Raw genomic sequence first — 19,133 nt, forward strand, 5'->3', positions numbered from 1 at the left:
TGGAGAATGGGGAAAGTCGTCGCCGTTCATCCGGGCTCTGACGGAATCGCTCGGGTTGCTGACATAAGGACCAGCACTGGGGTCATCAGACGGGCCTTCAGTAGGATATGTCCACTGCCAGTTGCACCTTCTTCTTGTTGAAAGCGATCCTTTCAACGCCCGGGGATATGTTGAAGCGCCTGAATTCACGCACCGAGCACATACTAACATAGGCTAATTAGATGATTTAATTGTATTAGGTACTATCACTTCACTTGCGGTTCTATTCATTGCAATACAGTTATTATATCGTCAGCTCCCGTTTTTTATTAATAAACCTCCCGGATACTCCCGAACAACGTAGGTATGTAACCTTCAATGAAGTCGTCACAGCACAGCAGTTGTTGGAACTAACATAATATGTATTACCGTCACATTATGTAGTAAGGTGTGGAAATTACTCCCACGTTACGATATGTTCCGATATCATTTCATTCCATTGATACTGCTCCACAGTTTTTTTAAATTTTGCACTTATGTTTCCTATTTCTCTATCTTAGTTATTTAGATGTACCTATAGATAGTGGGAAGAGTCATTAATAAAAATGAATAATTTATAGGTACACGGCAAAAGAAACCCAATAAGACACCTTCTGTTAATCTTTATAATAATAAGCATTACATATTACCAGACATGCCATCGCAAGTCTTGTGAAGAAACCGCCCCACGTTCTTCTGTTACTCCAAATCAATTTCATTTATACCTTAGTTGGTATAAGGATTATTTTTGTATAATGTGTCCGAAGATGCGAATACCGGGATGTGCATATTGCGCATCCAAGTGGAAGCGGCTGAGAGATATGCTCCATTGCTTCAGACCAGCTCAAACTGCTTGCTGTAGGCTAGAGTGTGACGAATTTCATTTTCATAAGGAGAAATTCTTGTCATAGATGCCACCGAACTACCTATGTATTGTGTCTAATGTTAAAAAGGCCCGACAGTGATTTGTGATCGATTACACACAAATGGGACCTTAACTTTGAAACTGCGAAACGGAAGAATATAGAACTTATATTTTTGCCTTTCTTTTCCTGTGGACCAAACGGTTACTTTAAATTTCAAGTTATTTAGGTAGGTACTTTAAAACTGCAACCGATTCATCGGTCCATCTTTCAATATTTGGTCGTAAATGTGGAAATCAGCAGCGTCGGTGATGCAAGAGGGCGTGCGGCATCTCTTGACACTGTGTCTCAATCAACTGTTTGTTTTGTCACAGACCGATGCGAATTCTAGCGAAATGTTTGTTGTGCTATTATCTTCTGGATACAAATAAGTACAACAGCAAAGAAGCATAAAAAATAAATAAATGTCAAGCTCAAGCATAGTACAAATACAAAATATGAAGTGTAAAAGTAACAATAATTTAGTTATGATTAGTTAAAGTCCCATTATGTCTGTCTTCAGTCCCACGTTTATGGGATCTAATTTTATAATCCTAAGAACTAATTATGGTTGTTTTCTTTTATTACGGATATTTTTTGTCTTCTTGGTCTGCTGACGATTCCATATATGATTTATTTGTTTTTCATTGTGTAAATACCTATGGATATAGCAACGCGATACAAGATCATTCGCCAACATGGAATGATTACACCCGAGGCGATTCCCATGATCACAATAAAGTTGCACAAAAATTCGAGAGGTTCCAAGAATTCCCATCTCTTTTTGTTACAATATCGCTGTCCCTTTTTTCCACTCGGAGCTTTTAAACGTTAACATTCTTATTCTTCTCGCACCCTTGTGATTTATGCGGTCCGGCCCCATCCTTACGATCGAGACATCGCTACCCAAAGTGCCATTCGTTAAATTCCATTTCTAAAAGTATCAGCGGATATTGTGTCTCCGGTGTTGTCAGCACTGTGCCATATTCGAACACTCCAGCCTCTTTATGATTCCATTTCTCCGGTTGATTGGGTTCAGCGGAAACGGGATTTTGGTAACGGAAGAGGGTTCGATTTTGTGGGAATTCCGAGTGGATACGCGAGTGCGGTCAGCAGCTCTCTCCGCGTGCGGGCTGCGCGTGCGCACTGCGTGTCAGTCGCGGACACAGCACCACCACGGGCAGGCGTCGTCGGAGATGACTGCCGCATGGGAGATATAGCTCCAATTCCGTCCCGGGCGTTAACTGTTGCTCATAAACGGTCAATGGGCTGAGTTGTGTAATCATCGTTCGCGCCGTCCTTTGAATTTGTTATGGCTCTTGCGCGCAACAGCCGTGTTTATAGAATTTAACTCCAAATATTAACCGTTCAGTGTCCAACGTGAAGTTTTGCCGCGAACTCGTGCGTACAATTCGTGTTGACTTTTCGCCATCCCCCTTATCGGGTGACGTGTGCATACACATGATAAGCGGCGAGGTGACTAGATAAATTTCAAAATTACTAATAGCAGGTCATACTGCTTATAAAAGACTTGTTTTAATGTTGACGGGTGTTGTAAAAGGTTTAATGGCATACTTAATGGGCGAACGTTATTTTTACAGACGTGCCCATTATTTCCAGTGTTGTTTCTCGTGAAGCTCATTAAGTTTGGAGCAATCCCGCGAGTAGTCGGAGACACAGATGTATGAGTGATGCGCCGGCGCCGGTGCAAGTGTAGCGGTGGACTATTTTCGTAGCACGGAAATAAGAGCGGCAAAAGGAGCAAAAAGGCACGTCTGCCTGAAAAACTTGAGGACGTAGTGCCCAGTGTATTTCTGTCAGTGCTGGACTGATGTGTGATGTAGTCGGAATTGTTACATCAGTGTGATTCGTGCTCGATAAAATGAAGAAGCGGACGATCTCCAAACTTAAGTCAATATTTGGCTCGAAGAAAGGTAATTGCATTCTTTATTTGTTTTTTTTTTGTTGTACATTTCTTTAGATTGGTCGAAGGATTCAGACACGAACTATCAATGAATTTATAATTCCCTAGAACCTGTTGTTACGGCTGAATTGTGACTAAGTATGTACTTATACAGTTTCTCACCGTATTCTCAGAATAATTTTAAATGCGATTTCTGTTTTTAATTGCGATGAAACTGAAGCCGTTAATCACGTTAAAATTGCTGTGTTGCTTTTAATTATTTGGATAGTTGGTTCAATGAAAATGGTCTGTGGAATTTTTGTTGAGATAGTAAGATTGGTGGAGGATGGGAGATGCACTTTATTCACGCGATGTGCGCCGGCGCAGCTGCCGCACTTTTTGTCTGATTGAAAGCCCTATTTGTGACGAACAGCTGCCAACACTGAACGGATCTTATAACATAACTTACGGGCCGATTTCTAGAAGCTTAAAAAGATGTTGTTAGTAGGGTGTTAGTATAGTCCTTCCTGGAGATATAATTTAAGGCTGCTTAATATCATTTATTTTAATGAGTCTTTTTGTCCTGGTACTTTTTCAAAACACGCTTACAGAAGTTTTAAATTGATGGTGGCACTAGTAAGCCCTAGTAACAGACTTAAATCAGATTACAATCTTTTCATTTATTGCTACGTTTTCTGACTTTAAAAACGTTACCTATGAACCCTTGATAGCAGTTTAGAACTAATTTATTATATGCCCCAGACATCGTTATGCCACAACCACCCAAAAGCTATTAATTACTTATATCGGTCTTAAATTAATTAAATGTTTTATTATTGGGTATTATTTAAATTTAGCTGCAAAACGTGTAAAATAATTGAGTAACTGAATAGAGTATTCACTGCTCTAAAAGTAGCTCTTTATTCATACAGAAACCGAATGACCATTATTATTTTACTTGTTCAGCTCTATTTAGCTTATGACGACATCAACCATGTGACAGACCAATACCGGCCGACTAACTTGATTCTGATTAGAATTCATAATGTCATTTACATTATTTTGGGTCAAAAAAACGTTAAAAACAGTCACAGTCTAAGGTTGAAACTGCTTGAAACCAAGTTACTGACAAGCACATGGTTATAACTTATAAGCAACACAAGTAAAGTTATACCTAAGCAACATGTGAGACGTAATATTCTGCTACATTATGGATAGCTGATTGCTGAATGCCTAGTTTACAGCGATAGTTGGCTTCAGGCGTTCAGTGGCTCAAGTGGCTGTGACTGTGTCCTCGATTTTCTTGTGTTAAATTATTTACAACAATGCTGTGTGGCCTGAGTTTTCGGAGAAAAAAAGGTAAGGGATTCGAATGTCTTGCTGATAATGACTACTTTATTTCAACACGTTTACCGATAATTCCGGGCTCTCCTTTCTTGACATTCAGCGTATAATTGAGCATTGTTTTTGATGATTGCACATCGTCGCTATCATTAATCTTGTGTCTGGCTTTCTTTTGAGGTTTTATTTTGCACTGAAATACGCTGTCGTCGGAATAAGTTCGTGAGACAGCGTCCCTATCGTGATCCACGAATGCTTCCTCGGAACAATTATACAACGATTAGATTTAATCAAGTCAGCGGCAGCGTGACAAACTCTCCTCTAAATCTCCGGTCGTGTCATCTCAAAGTTTTCTCGGTAAACATGGTTAGCGATGAAAATGATGTTTGAAGAAGTAGTTCTTTTTCTTTTTTTAATCTGATAGTCTTTTTATTTATTTAATGCTTACCTTTTTCACATTGTAAATGCCCCTGACTTTGAGAATGATATCTCAGATAATTGTTTGTTGTTATTTACGAGTAGGTATATCTCGTTATAGGTTAAATGTCACGTGTGTCGACGTCAGTCAAGCTATTGTTTTTTTCTTTCTTTTATCGTTGTGGTTAGACTTGGTTATCGGGTCATTAACTGTTATTTATAATTGCTCTATTCTGGAAACAGTATTTTATTTAAAATCATATGCACAGTGTTTACTAATTTAAATATGCTTTATGAGGGATATTTAAAACTTCAGTCGAGAAACAAATGCATGAGATTTGGTTTTATTTATTCAGTTTGTGTAAATTTTGATAACATATGGAATTGAAAATCGCTTAGCTACAATTGCCTTTTTATCATTTACAATTTTATTTGATCGTTGTTGGTGTGCCCCGAAATTTATTTTATCGGCTTCAGTTTTAAATGTCGAAATAAACGAAATCTAATTAATCTCATCAAGAAATTTCTATTTGTTTTCTGGTAGCAACGCTCAGAAACATGACTCCTTTTACTTTCACTCGATACACAAAGCACATTACGAAATAAATTATAACACAAATTAAGCTAATGCAAGTTATAAAGCTTCAAAGAGAAATTTTGTAGGGTAAGGTTACAGAGGTTAGATGTTTACGTAAGGAATGTCTAACAAATGATGGGAAATAATAGCAAGTGTAACATGCAGAGGTATGGCACTCCGGCAGTTAAGTGACCTTTATTTACGTAAGAGGCGAGAATAAGCAAGTAAACTTGAACACCTTTTATCTCTTCCTGGAGGTGTTCAGGTGTTTACATAGACGATGTTCTCACGGACACTCTACAAACACTGACTATTTTCACGCGACTTTTTTATTAAGTTTCACCCATTATCTTAACGACAACTTCATAACAATCAGCTGTCAAATTACATGATCACGTAATGTATCGATGTGTAAGGAACTAGCCGGCTATGGTCTGGCGGGGCAGGTCAACTCGAAATTTCGTAATGAAGATTGACAGGACAGTCGCATTGTTTCAAGCAGCCTCTCACTCTCGCCCTGGATGTCTACCGGTCTACCACGATGCGTCAAGAGATACCGATCGATAATGAAAATCGTGTTTACAACGGCTTTGCATATAGCGGTATTACATAGATACGGATCTACAACTTTTTTTGATTGTTGCTTGTTACTCGGGTGTTGCGTTTCTTGTGTCAAAACAGTCATGTTCGTTGTACGACCGTCTCCATCAGATCACGACTTTGCCCCGATGATGAGATGACAGCAAAAAGACGCTATTGTAATACTGTATTTTAGAACCTTCCGCAGCAATTCTGGTACTTCTCTTATGTGTTAGTTATTACCGTCTTCACGCAATTTGCAATACATAATTAGACTACATAATTTCTGATAGATACGCTTTCTTCACTAATTTTAATGTCTTTATTAAGTGAAATTATTTAGTCATGACCGAAATTGTTGTTTGTTGGTCCCACGAGAGGAGATTGATTGAGGCTCTCGACTAATGTGCGTGTTTCACACAGTGTTGTTTGTATCTCTTGATTTAGAAGCAGGAACTCATCGGTTAGCTTCAGATTTAACAGCCGGCCTTTTTCCGTCGACTGCCTATCCGGTGGAAGGAGCAGTAAGAATATTAATAGACTAGCAATCTATTGTGAACAAGCCGACATGGGCTATGTTGGATTACTTAGATCGACTTATGCGGTTAATTTGCTATATAGGTACGTGTTATGCGGACATCATGGCGCATTAATCTTTAGCCACATATTTTCAATCGTGTGTAGTAAATCTTATAAGGCATGATTATCATGTTTATAAACATAGCAATATTAGCGATATTATCAAGGTTTTCCTGTTTGAGAGTATTGGAAGTGTACAAGAAACATTTTCTGATTATCGCCTCAGTATTGAGTTCCCTAATACAGGTATACCTTAGTAAGGGATCCGTGCCAGGAACGTGGTGGGACGTTTGTTGTCACCCCTCCAGGCTGTGGGGCCCTCGGTATTGTTTCACGTCTAATTGCAGTTTTGATGTGCGGAGGTGACACGGAAGCGAATTCGCCTACCACTGCTACGTTAACCAATGGATGTATACTTATGTGAGACGTAGGAACTAACACAACCATAAGTAGCAAAAAATGTTCGAAAGAACTTTTAAGCGCGGCGTGAAAGCCGCCGAATCGTGGGAACTAATAGCTACTGTACGTGACTTTACTTATTTTATCAAAGCAATATTGCCGTCCATTCAACAAGCTCTACACAATTTCAATATCCAAATTACCTGTTTGTTCGAAATTTAACACACTCGGAATCAGCAATCATAGAATTCGGTGCGAAAGTTGAGGCCCAGTAAAACCAGTTTCCTTATCAGAAAATATCTCTTACGCAGATATTTCATCTTGAACGAAACCGATTAACGGCTGCTCCCACAGATAGCATCGCTATGAAGGATATCGAGTCCAATTACCCAGACTGCTGCTGCGCTGAGTTGCCATCTGCGATTAAAAATAATTCAATTAGGTAGGTAGGTAGGTCTTGCCTTCCTCGTTCATCGTATAAAACGCAAAATAGCCGGCTTTTTACTGTTTTAATTTTTTATGGGTGCAAATATAGAGTATTGTAATTGCCTCCATGATATGCTCGATTTTTACATATTTTTTTTTCTTGTTGATTTGATAAACCTATGTCTTATTACATTTATTTGTGTAATTGTAATTGGTCAAGTAAGGCATTTATTCCATCCATACTAAAAATGGTTGGTATTGCTATTTAAAATAAGATTATTCTAAAATAACGTCGCTTAATTCAATCTTGTCGCCATACAGTCTGGCAACTCCATGCCGTGGTGATGCTCCAGGGTACAGAGTCACAATTTAAATAAGAATCTGGTTTGCAACTTGCGTGGATGCCCCTTTAGGCAATAACGTAATGAGCTAAGTGAAAATGGCATGTTTATTGCCATCTAAATTGCGGAACACATCGCGATGAGCCTGAGAATTGTTTAATACATTAATCGGTTGATAGATAAGGTCTTCTACTTCCATATCTATCCTATCACAAGTCTATCCCATCCTAGGTATGTATCAATATAGTATCAGTACTGTTTAATATTTTTATCTGTAATCTAAATTGCATCTGTTTATAATTATTCTAAATTGTAACAGCAACTTTAAGACTAGAAGATTGCTTTTAGGTACCACAAAATTATCCCAAGCATTATTATCTTGTTCTTTAGGATAGTAGTATAGATTTCGACTACAAGCAGTAAGTAGGTACTTAACTATTAGCTAGTAGCCAGTACTTATAGATTGGCAAGTTGCTTGGCGACCCTCCTTGCGGGGTGAAAGACGCGGAGGGGACGAGGTACACAAGACGACAGCGGGTAGCGGGAGGGGGAGGGGTGAAGGGCAACGCGTGCACTGCATGTCATTGTTACGGCAGTCTCGGCCGCGCAGCCGAGGCGGCCACATGTCTTAATAGTCTGTCATAATTTGAGTGCGACCCACATGAGATCATTGATCCTGAGACCATTAGTCTTAGGATGAGTCTTTTGAGCCTTTTTAATATTATCATTATATTATTATTAGGTATCTATAATTCCTCAACAAAATAACGTTAAAAACAACAAATCGTATAATGTCTCAATATAGGGGCTTCTTGTAGAACAGCGTACCGGATCAGTCATGCTACGCGGCTAAAGGTTGGTACTGCGCAGTCAGATACGAAAAAGTAAACAACAAAGACGAAGAGTCCATATGACAGTGCGTCAGTTGTCAGTTCTTGTAACAAGAAAAGCAACCAAAATTTATGTGATTTAATGAAAGTAATTAATGAGCAAAACACAGAGAAAAATTACAAAATTGATGAAATTTTGAAAGAAAATGGTCATATCGTGCTTCGCCTACCCCCATACCACCCGGAATTAAATCCTATTGAACTTGTGTGGCGGTACGTGAAAGGCGAGCTCGCAAGAACGTCGATTGACTCTAACTTAGATAAAGAGATAAAAGACTTAGAGTTGCTTTTCTCTAATTATTCGCCTGAAAAGTGGAGAAATTGTGACGACCATGTCATAAAAAATTAAGACGAATATTATAAATCTGATAGAGTATTTGACGATGTATTGGACAGGTATGTTATTGTTTATTTATAATTTAATGTAAATTAAACATAAAATATTATAGGTGTACACTGAACTAATATGACTGGCGTACTCTAGTACATTATACTTCAAAGTAGGTATAATGTTTTTTGGTTTTTGTCTTAGATTTATAATTAAAGTTAATGAAAACGATGATGAAGATGAGGATGACGACGACGATGAACAAGTTCAAACAGAGAGTGAACATGAAAGTGACATGGAAATTAATTTATAAAATAAAACACTTTTACATAAATAAATTCAAATTGGTAGATATTCTGAAGGTAAACATCCAAATTTTAATGCTGTCAAACTATAAATTTTAAGCTAAATATGACATTTACGGGAACACTCATAGAATAAAATTTTACTTACGTCAGAAATAGTTACAAGCTATCGCGAGATTAATCCGGGCACACTTTTCTACGTGTGTAGCATGTCGTGCTACCTCGCCCCCGCCACTTCTTTCACCCCGCAAGGAGGGTCGCCAAGTAACTTGCCACATTATAGTAGTGTAGATAATTTGTAGGTAGTCTAGACATGGTTTGGCCATTATTCTTTCACGGTCACTGTGTCGTGCTACATACATTATTCCCAGGAACAGACAGCCATGCGCCAATTTCAAGTCGACTTTATTTCCTTTCGTCCGAGTTCCACTTCAATGTTACCATACGACGTGAATTGCTAATGGGTCTTAAATTCGTTAGAATTTCAACGACATTTTGACGCAGTTTACAGAACATGTCTGCAACTGTCTGTGTACTTTATCACCTTCAAAACTGCTTCTTTGCTTGTCGACAACAATCATTAACCAGGATTTTCCACCGATGTGATGGGATCAGCCATTGCCATATGTGAAGCTAGAAGAAGTACTTAATTTAATACGATTTACTTATCTCTTTGAATGATATCATGGACTTGGTCAAAACAAAGTCTCTTTATACCCAGAGTGCAATCTATGTTGGTAGTGTTCCACTAGCACACGGACAAACAACATCGTAATCTGTTTTTACCCAAACAAGTGCATTGCGTTCCAGATGCGTTCAGTAGGTATTCAAGTCATGCGCGCGCGCAACTCGAGCGCGCCCTCGATCGAGCCGCTTCTCGTCCAACCACTAGCCCCTTTTAATTATATTTCCGATTTTATCAATACACATTTATTACGTCCTTTACAATAATTATACAGCATCGCGCGAACTGGTATCGTCTTTAAATATAATTATAATCTCGCAAAAGTGGATCTTTACCATATTCAAGGTCGTATTTCTGGTTTCTGATATTGACATTACATAAAGCAGCTTGTGGTATGTCCACCGGAATCGTCGACAAATACGATTAGCTAGAGGAAACGGCCAGTCAACGCTCAGTTAGAATTAATTAACAAGCAGACATTGACATGGGAACAGAGCCGCCACATCCACTAACTTGATGCTAATAAGTTGGCACTATAATATTGACCGAGTTTTATGTATGTTTTTACAACTCGTCGGGGTTTATAGGTCGGAATGTATGGTTTCGATCGAGAAATTCCTTTAGATTGAATACCATTGTTCCGTAATATTAACGCAATTCCTCTCAAAGACCTTCTGTTCTTAGCATATTTGTCCGCTACTTGCGTGACCTACACTGTAAAAACCGCATAATCGATTCAAAGGCTACTCGCATACGCACACTTAGCCTGCGAAGGCTTACGTCATATTTATGTTTACCTATGGATGCCCTTGCATGCTTCTCGCACCCAACAAATACTGTACGCATTGTATGCTCCACTTTGTGGACTGACGGGCTGAGAGGAGCTGGCGATGGCGGTGTTCGTCGCCCGGGCCACCCGCTACGGCATTCAGTTTAACGTGGTTTACTATGGTGACTTACCAAAACACACCTGATTACGAGTATAATCCAGGTATTCAAGCAGAGCATTTAAAATGTCGGTTTTGCTTCCTCAGGGAAAAAGCAGCAGCATCCAAACAAATCGCGGACACCGTCTCCGTCGCCTGAAGAGCTAGCGTCATGTTCGGTGCGGTCGCTGCCGCGCACGCCGCCGCCGACACGGCCCGCGCCGCCCCCGTCCCCGCCCGTCCCCACCCACCCCGTGGCCCCCGTGGCCCCCGAGCCGCCCGGCCCCCTCACGCTCAGCTCGTGCCCCGTCTGCGGGCGCACCTTCGTCCCGGAGTCCCTCTTCAAACATGTCAAGATCTGCGAGAAAATGGCGGCGAAGAAGCGGAAGACGTTCGACTCTTCCAGGCAGAGACGTGAAGGTATGTCGCTTTAGTACGGCCTCATATAGATGCCTCCAAGACTCCAAGCTTAACCTTCTTCAGACTTAGAAGTAGAAAGTCTTTTGCTGTAATTGGTTAAAAGGATCATGCTTAAATTTTAATATCATCAAAGTTTAATCATTCACGGAGCTTTAGTTTCTTGATAATATTATTGAGATTATAACTAATTAGTTTATAATACCTCTAGCTATAATAATCTGCTGGTAAACGCTACCAAGTTCATTAAACGTTCAATAGTAAAAGCTTCGGAGATATTGACACCGTTAAGATAAATCTATTGCCTGTTGGATGAAATATTACTCGAGTTGAATGTTATAAGTTACAGTTGCATGCTTCCAGTTTGAATTTATTATAAATTACTTTTACATCTAGTTTATTTACGTATCAGTCAGTTTATTTACATATTATACTTATTATGAGTTTGATTAGCAATAAATTGGTTTCTTTGAGCATGCTGTTGTAATTTTTGTTGTATTATATTGATTTTTACTATGTTCTATGGGTTGAAGGGCTGTCTGCAACAAACGGGGTGATTAATAATGGTGAGTGGGTGAAACACCTCATATACTTGTTAAAATTACTAACACTCTAACAATTATACATTAAATACCCATAATGCTTGTGTGTTTTTGGCGTCAACAAGGATAGTCGCTGATATAAAAAATAGAAACAGAAAGAGACATTTTTCGTTGCTCTGATAATAGGACTTACAGACCTACTTAACTGTTTGATACTGAAATAAATCTTACTCAAACATATTCTTCTAAAGGTGACACGTAGTTGCTAGCTTGACAATTAATGTAAATATTCTTGTTTTCTGTTTCAATCTGCGCCGGCGCATTCCCACTTCTATCTGCAATAACGTTAGCATACATTATGTACACCTATGTACGTCTCTATACATAGAGCGAGAGGTGTCGTTCATTCATTACCATACATTTAACTCGCACGCACATTGTCTCAACGCTATAAATATGCCCCATTTACATAAAAATGTATGTCTTTATGTATCTCAACCTCATGTGTGGTAACTAACGCCTACAGTACATGCTTAGCATTGACCCAATGAAAGTGTTATTGCTTAATTATAATTAAATAAGTATAATTTTAATGTATGCTAGACGGCCTACTGCCTTTTCCTTACCGATTCAATAGATGTATAGTCACAGTGGTGTGGTACCACACAATGTTACACGTCTTAATTGTGCCTACTAACGGCCATCCAAACCACCAAAATATGGATGAACAGGATTAAATTATTATTCTCAAATGTTAAATTAACCTAAAACATTCTTTACACATCAGTGATAAATTTCACATATCTACCTAACTACTTTTAATAAGGGCACCTATCCTTTTCTGTTACACAGTAGAGTCAGTAGACACAATTTACACCGTGTTGTAAAAGGGCATGGTGTGCGTGGGCGCAGGCTGCATGTTGTTTGTTCTCGCTCTTATCAGGAGCTAACCTACCTTAAATATTAGGGCAGTAGAACTTGCACAGTAAACATGACGATAAAGAGTTATATTTTGGTAGAAGAATTAAAACCTACTTAGGTAGGTACGTGTAGGGGGTAGAGATGCCACGAATATTCGGCAACTATTCGGTATTCGGCCTATTCGGCCAGTTTTTTCAGTATTCGGTATTCGGCCGAATAGTAAGTAGTATTCGGCCGAATACCGAATACTTAAAAAAGTAGCAAATATCTTACAAAAAGCAATGAAAAAATCAATTTAATCGAAACATTTAACTATCAAACAATAATTAATTGCGAAAACCTGAATACAACATCGCGCTTACGACAGTTGCGCTTTTCTTCATAAAATATACAATACCTGCTACTGAGACACAGGTATTTTTTAACAAAATATATAAGGTTTGGCTACTGATTCGAGTTGGTACAACTGGTGATCAATCAGTTATACGGATCTGCCGTAAGATTAAGAAGATTTTTTATTTAAATAAAACTTTAACTTATTGAATTAAACTGGATCACCTGCCGAATATTCGGTGGCCGAATATTCGGTATTCGGCTGAGGGCGCCGGCCGAATATTCGGTATTCGGTATTCGGCCAAATCACTATTCGTGGCAACACTAGTAGGGGGTTATTTACATTAAAACTATTTTTGTGTGAAAATAAATACACGGTACAGTGTAGGTAGAAACTAGCTAACATTGTCGAATTTGATACCGGGAAGTATCTTCTAGTGATGAAATTACCTACGATTGTTATTTGATACAATTTAATTATATGAGTACCTACTTGCCGTTGTGTTTTTATACTTTAGTGTATAAAATTTCATATTTTTTGCCTTAACTACTGGTTTAAATTATACTATCAACTAATAGTACCTATAGTACTTACAGACCTTTTGAATTAGTTGTGCGAAACTATCTATGTACTTATACCTACAATAATTTAAGCAAAAGATTTGTATTCTAACCTTCATTTCCCAACACTTCCAGGCACAGACCTAGAACAATACCTACCAAAGAACTTCGGTCTTCCAGACAACAGTCCGTTCCTTGAGAAGTCCCCCCCCTGCACCGCCAAGCCCACCCCCAAGGCCAAGCCGGCCGCCGTCCGACACGCCATCACGAAGGTACGCAAAGAAACTGTAAGTGACCTTTTCTATTCTCTCTTCGAGCTTTATAGTTTGCTTGGACTGTCGGGTCGTCGTATGTATTATGGCTGCTTGTTATACAGAGTGATGCAAAAGTGATATATAATACCTACCTTTAAGGACCTAGCGTTAGTCACCATGGTAAAAGGATTAGCTAATCTTTGCACGATAAGTTCAAATATTCAACAATCTAAAATTTCTATTTTATTTACCAATTAATCTTATACTTTTTACTCACTGTGAGTGAGTGAGTTGTGGCTGTAAACCACAAGTAACTTGGATAACCACTGTAATAGATATGGACCACCGACCGTGTTGAACTTTCCATATTGTGATGACTTCAAAAGCTACATACAATGCAAAACACTCAACCAGAATAGCTTCGGAAGGCCGTATGCAAGACGGTACGAAGATAATAGATAGTTTATTTAAATCCTAGTCACATCCTACCTAGTTGTTGTCAAAAGTGGTTAATCAGTGTACCTATTGTAATGCAAAATGTCTGCCTAGCTATTGTCCCTTACGCGGTGTGATGGTAATCAGCGGGCTATTAACATGGTCTATTGCTTGTTTTGTTTGAAGAAACCCCTTGTTGAATAGTTTCTACCTTGTTTAGTTGCTTAACTATGTCTGTACATATTACACCTGCATGTTGCATGCATTTACCTACTTATATCACTAGATTTATGTTTGTTATTGAATATGCATAAAATTTTGACTATTTCACGCCTCTTTCCATCCATTTTCGGTCTCGTGTTTTGGAAATAAGAAAGCTTTGTATTGTAAACTGTCGTTTACCGCAAGCTTCTGACCGCCTTCAAAGGTGCATGCTTACGTGTTACCTACTAGTGATGTAACGAATATTCGCATTCGCATTCGCATTCGCGAATATTCGCACATTTTTGGATATTCGCATTCGCAAAATTTTGTGCGAATGTTTTGCGAATATCAGTAGGTACTTATTAGAAAAAAGTATTTTAAAATAATGGTAGGTTAACAAAATCAAAATCCATTCGTCTTTAACCTTTTATTACAAGTTATCCTCTTAATCACAATACCAGTCTTACTTTATCATTTGGTATTTTTTTTATATTTTTTTTTGGGCAATGATACCTACTTTAGAAATGGTTGATACAAGGTGGGCCAAAATTAATCACCCTATTGAAAGTTGCTCTCATTTGTACAAAATATGGCCGCCAATTTCAAATTTGTTTTGATATTGGCGGACTAGACAGATGCAGAATACAAATTCAGAAGCCATGGAGTGATATACTCTCCAAGATCGCGGAATAATTGTGTATACTTATTCAGTTATCGGGACGCCTTTTTTTCGTTTTATCTGTCATTTTTCCCTGCAAAATCGCCTGATTCTGCCGTTTGAGACGGTTTTTGAGGTTTTTTTTGGAGATCCATGTTTATGTGAATAAGCCCGTGTCTCTGGAAGCCCTTAAGGCGAGTGCGAGAATCTCATATCAGAGAAATGCCATAAAAGAAGCCTGTATGGAAATCAATTGTGACGGCGCCCATTTTGCCGATATCATCTTCTAGACTTTACCAATAAAATTGTAAAGGTTCAAATAAACATAATCAAAAAGCAGAATCCAAGTTTTAAATTTAGACAAAAAAATGAGAGCCCAACAACATCGGATGACTTCTATTGGTCCACCTTGTAGTTTCATAAGACCTAAACATACACTCACGTGCAAAGAAATAGTTCCACTTAAAAAATACAGACACCAAATAACCCCTATTTTTTAAAAACATTTCATAGATTTTTTTTATAAAATATTAACGTTTTGATTTGGTAATATTAAAATTGCAAAAGTCGTCATTAAATAAGTTTTTTTTTTGAGTTTTTCTTAATGGATCTTTTTCATTGGCCGTGAGTGTAAATAAACAAACAAAAAGCGTATTTTGACAGTTGTTCGGGTCAACCGAACACTTACCTCAGCAATTCGTATTTCTTGCGAGTCGCGCACACGCGGCCGACTCAGTGCATCGCGGAACGTATTGCCGGGCGGCAACGGGTGCATTCATCATTATCATAGTTTTAACGTAATTAAGTATCATTGTGGAACTTGAATAAACTTTAATATATCATTTATCAGTGACTTTATCATTTATAAACTTATCATTAGTTATGTACAGACTTACAACCCGCACAACAGTATTGTGTCAGAGCAAGACAGCCATACATTTAAATACGTTTAAATGTTTCGTGTAAATCGTCCTCAAAATCTGCACACAGTCGTAATGTGTCGTAAGTCGTAACTGTTACGGAGCTAAAAAAGTTTAAAAAAAATTGCGCCTAGTATTGTTTAGTCTGATTCGGAATGCGCCTAGAACGGAACGTACCTCGTTCAGTACGAGACTGCCACCAAACCATACAAATAACGCCAAATTTGAACACAAACTGAATATTCGCATTCGCATTCGCATTCGCGAATGTCGATGTCAGATATTCGCATTCGCATTCGCATTCGCGAATGTCCAAAAACACACATTCGTTACATCACTATTACCTACATATGTTTGAGCTGTGCATTCATAGATAAGTGAACAGTCACTTCGTTTTGTTCTTACATATTTCACACTGGTCACCCCTCCTTCACATAATGTAAATTATGCATATCTTCAAAATCTGGGATCTTATTCCTACTATCTATTTTATGAATCAGTCAACCACCTTAAATGTACCCCATTTTTCAAACAACCTACCCACAAGTTGTATTGGTATGCTCACCAACTACTCCACACATCTTAATCAACCCACACCTAATTCTTCAACATAATAATCTATTGCTCCGTTCAACCAATAACCACTCGTCAATTCCCAGCCGAGCGCAGAGCTACAGCGTTGCCCGCACTGCACCCGCGCGTTCGGACCGCGCGCGTTCGAGCGGCACGTGGAGTGGTGCGCGGACAAGGCCAAGATCCTGCCCGCTGCGCCCGCGCAGGCGCCCGCCCGGCTCTCCGACGCGAAGCAGAGGTTGAACGCGCGCACGCAGTATAAAGCGCCGCCGGTTAGGGGACGACTGTGAGTGAACACTTGTGTTTAGGATGGTATAATATGGTACGGATTTAAAGAAGCATGCGTGACGAAATCCGCAGCATATTCAAAACACCCATAGTCTTTAAAATGTCAGTTATAAGTTTGGTTGCTCCAGTATCATCGGCAATTTGTTAATAATAATGTCGTTATGTTGGAAAAATATGCTTCGGAAACGCCTGACGCGTATTGCGGTAACAATCTTTGTCATAGAAAGTACAATAGAAATAGCTAGAGGTACATTTTCATTTTTGCAAAAATTAAGCGCGCCGGTTGCTACCCCATTGCGCGTCAATATTTAAGATTCGAGTTTTTTTTTCGTCATGCAGGTCTTTTTACAGTTACCTACCCCTTTTTGTCTAGGTATCTAGGTATGTACAACCTATCTCCATAACAATACCCCATATGCTTGCAGGTCGTCCCAGAGTCGCGACAAATGTTCCATGAGTCGGTCTACGTCGGTGGAGTCGTCGCGCGCCGTGTCGCCGCCGCGAGAGCGAGCCGACTCCAGACATGAACGAGTGCGGGCCTCAGGTATTACCTTCTATTCTATGTACTTATACTAAGAACGTAAGAGAAAACGTTGGAAACTTATAAGCGATTAGTTTATCAAACTTTGCCGAATAAGCGCTGATATGCTCTCCATCGTAACGTAAGCGCTTATAAGTTTCCAGCTTTCTTTCTGTATAATCGCCTAATGGTGCCTGGTAGATATTCATGATGATTAATAGCGGGTGAGAGCTACAGCGGTATCTGTAGGCCCAGGTCTGCTGTTCTAACCATAGATGGATAACGTTATGTCAAATATTGCCAGCTATGTCTCAGGGAGTGCACATCACTAATAGCCACACTACAACCCTCCATCACATTCCCTTCCAGAGTCCCTATCCAGTAACGACGACGTGTCCTCCCCCCACGTACCCGTGATACGCACGTCGCGCGGCGCCCCGGCGGCGGCGGGGGCGGGCGACGCGGGCGTGCGGGCCCGCCAGGCGCGCCTAGCCCGCGACCTGAGCAGCTCCAGGTATGTTGCAAAAAGGTGTAGTAAGTACTACAGTAATGTAGTTCAAACCATAGACTTAGTATATACTAGCGTATAGACTAGTGGAGGTTAATATAACATATAGCTAAAAAACATAGCAAGTGATTTGCTCGCAACGAATAGCATTCGCTTTATGAACGCGCAAATGCTGCTATAATTATAACGCGACGCGCCCTCGCGATCTTAGCTCGCAAAATTGGACAGCGTCTGCCCGCGGCCGTTGCCACGACGCTACTGCTAGAAATAGAAATAGCGGAGCGGCTCCGCTATTTCTCGCAGCCGCGAGACGTGGCGCGCGATAACCGCGCAGGCGATATTCACTTGCTTTGTAGCGTCTCGCTCTCTCAACGGTGCAACGTCGCGCGACTCGCGTGTGAGAGAGCGAGACGCTGCGAAGCTGTAAGCTTCACTACGCAATAGCGCTCCGCTATCTGCTGAAATTAGCTCCGCAGTCGCGATTTGGCAACGGCCACGGGTGGCCGCTATGCTAATTGTACCTCGCGCAACGTTACGAATTACGATCGCGTTGTTTGTTTTGTTGCATTTGCGTGCTGTAAATAAATATTTGTAAATATACATAATAATAAATAGTTTAAATAGTAACGTATTGAAATAGGTATAGTGTTTATTTAGGTTTAGTGTAAAATTGAAAATAAATAGTATTTGTGTAAGTGTAAATAGGTACTTTCTAACGGACAATTTGGTTCTGAGGACAATTTCGTATTTTAAATGTTTTGTGATTGTGTGTGATTGAACTTTGACTGGACAATTTACCTATCTTTACTTTACGTGTGTTTTAGTAAGTGGATGAAACATTGAAAGGATATTACTTTGTGGTTTTAAAGTGTTTTGTGTAAATAGTTATTGCAATTAAAGAACGTTTGACAATAATTCATAAAAATGAAGAGAAACAGTGATGTGCCATTATGGAAACAGTGATGTGCCATTATAGACAGCCCTAAGCCTGTAAAGTATGAAGGAAAGTTCATTGGTTTTTTCATATATTTTTTTTTCATCAATTTTTTTTTTTTGCTCTTCAATGTCGTTATAATGTAGCGGATTAAATAACCTGCTATAAATGTGTAACATAGCGTCTGTAGCGTGTTATCAAAATGTAGCCGTTTTTCCCACCACTAGTATAGACGCAGGCGCGGATCCAGACCTCAAAATAGGTGATGGGCAAGTCAAAAACCCGACCAATAATTTTATTTTAATTTCATCATTTATGTACGGTGGCCTGCGCCTAAAAGTATACAGGCGGAGTTTTTAAAATAGCGATCTCAAGCTCACATGATTCTCAAGCACATCCACATAAACACCAGTGCTACACACAACACGTCCCCGGATTTATAACAGATG

General features: G+C 39.4%; 1 protein-coding gene across 9 annotated transcripts in view; it reads left to right on the plus strand.

Moving 5' to 3' along the window:
• LOC119693443 (putative uncharacterized protein DDB_G0277255) overlaps positions 1 to 19,133 on the plus strand; it is a 38,345-nt gene that overhangs the window by 13,005 nt on the left and 6,207 nt on the right. The window contains exons 1-7 of one of the 9 annotated variants that reach the window (XM_048626541.1): positions 1,612 to 2,854; positions 10,725 to 11,036; positions 11,567 to 11,599; positions 13,526 to 13,677; positions 16,521 to 16,720; positions 17,148 to 17,266; positions 17,612 to 17,756. In XM_048626541.1, coding sequence (XP_048482498.1) covers positions 2,803 to 2,854; positions 10,725 to 11,036; positions 11,567 to 11,599; positions 13,526 to 13,677; positions 16,521 to 16,720; positions 17,148 to 17,266; positions 17,612 to 17,756 — 1,013 coding nt within the window. In that variant the 5' untranslated portion in view covers positions 1,612 to 2,802. Of the gene's footprint in view, positions 1 to 1,611; positions 2,855 to 4,088; positions 4,183 to 10,724; positions 11,037 to 11,566; positions 11,600 to 13,525; positions 13,678 to 16,520; positions 16,721 to 17,147; positions 17,267 to 17,611; positions 17,757 to 19,133 lie in introns of those variants that run through there. The other 8 variants (XM_048626551.1, XM_048626546.1, XM_048626555.1 and 5 more) reach the window with 8 other exon arrangements.

This window comes from Plutella xylostella, chromosome 3 (genome assembly GCF_932276165.1).
Source record: "Plutella xylostella chromosome 3, ilPluXylo3.1, whole genome shotgun sequence".
NCBI classification, from domain to species: domain Eukaryota; kingdom Metazoa; phylum Arthropoda; class Insecta; order Lepidoptera; family Plutellidae; genus Plutella; species Plutella xylostella.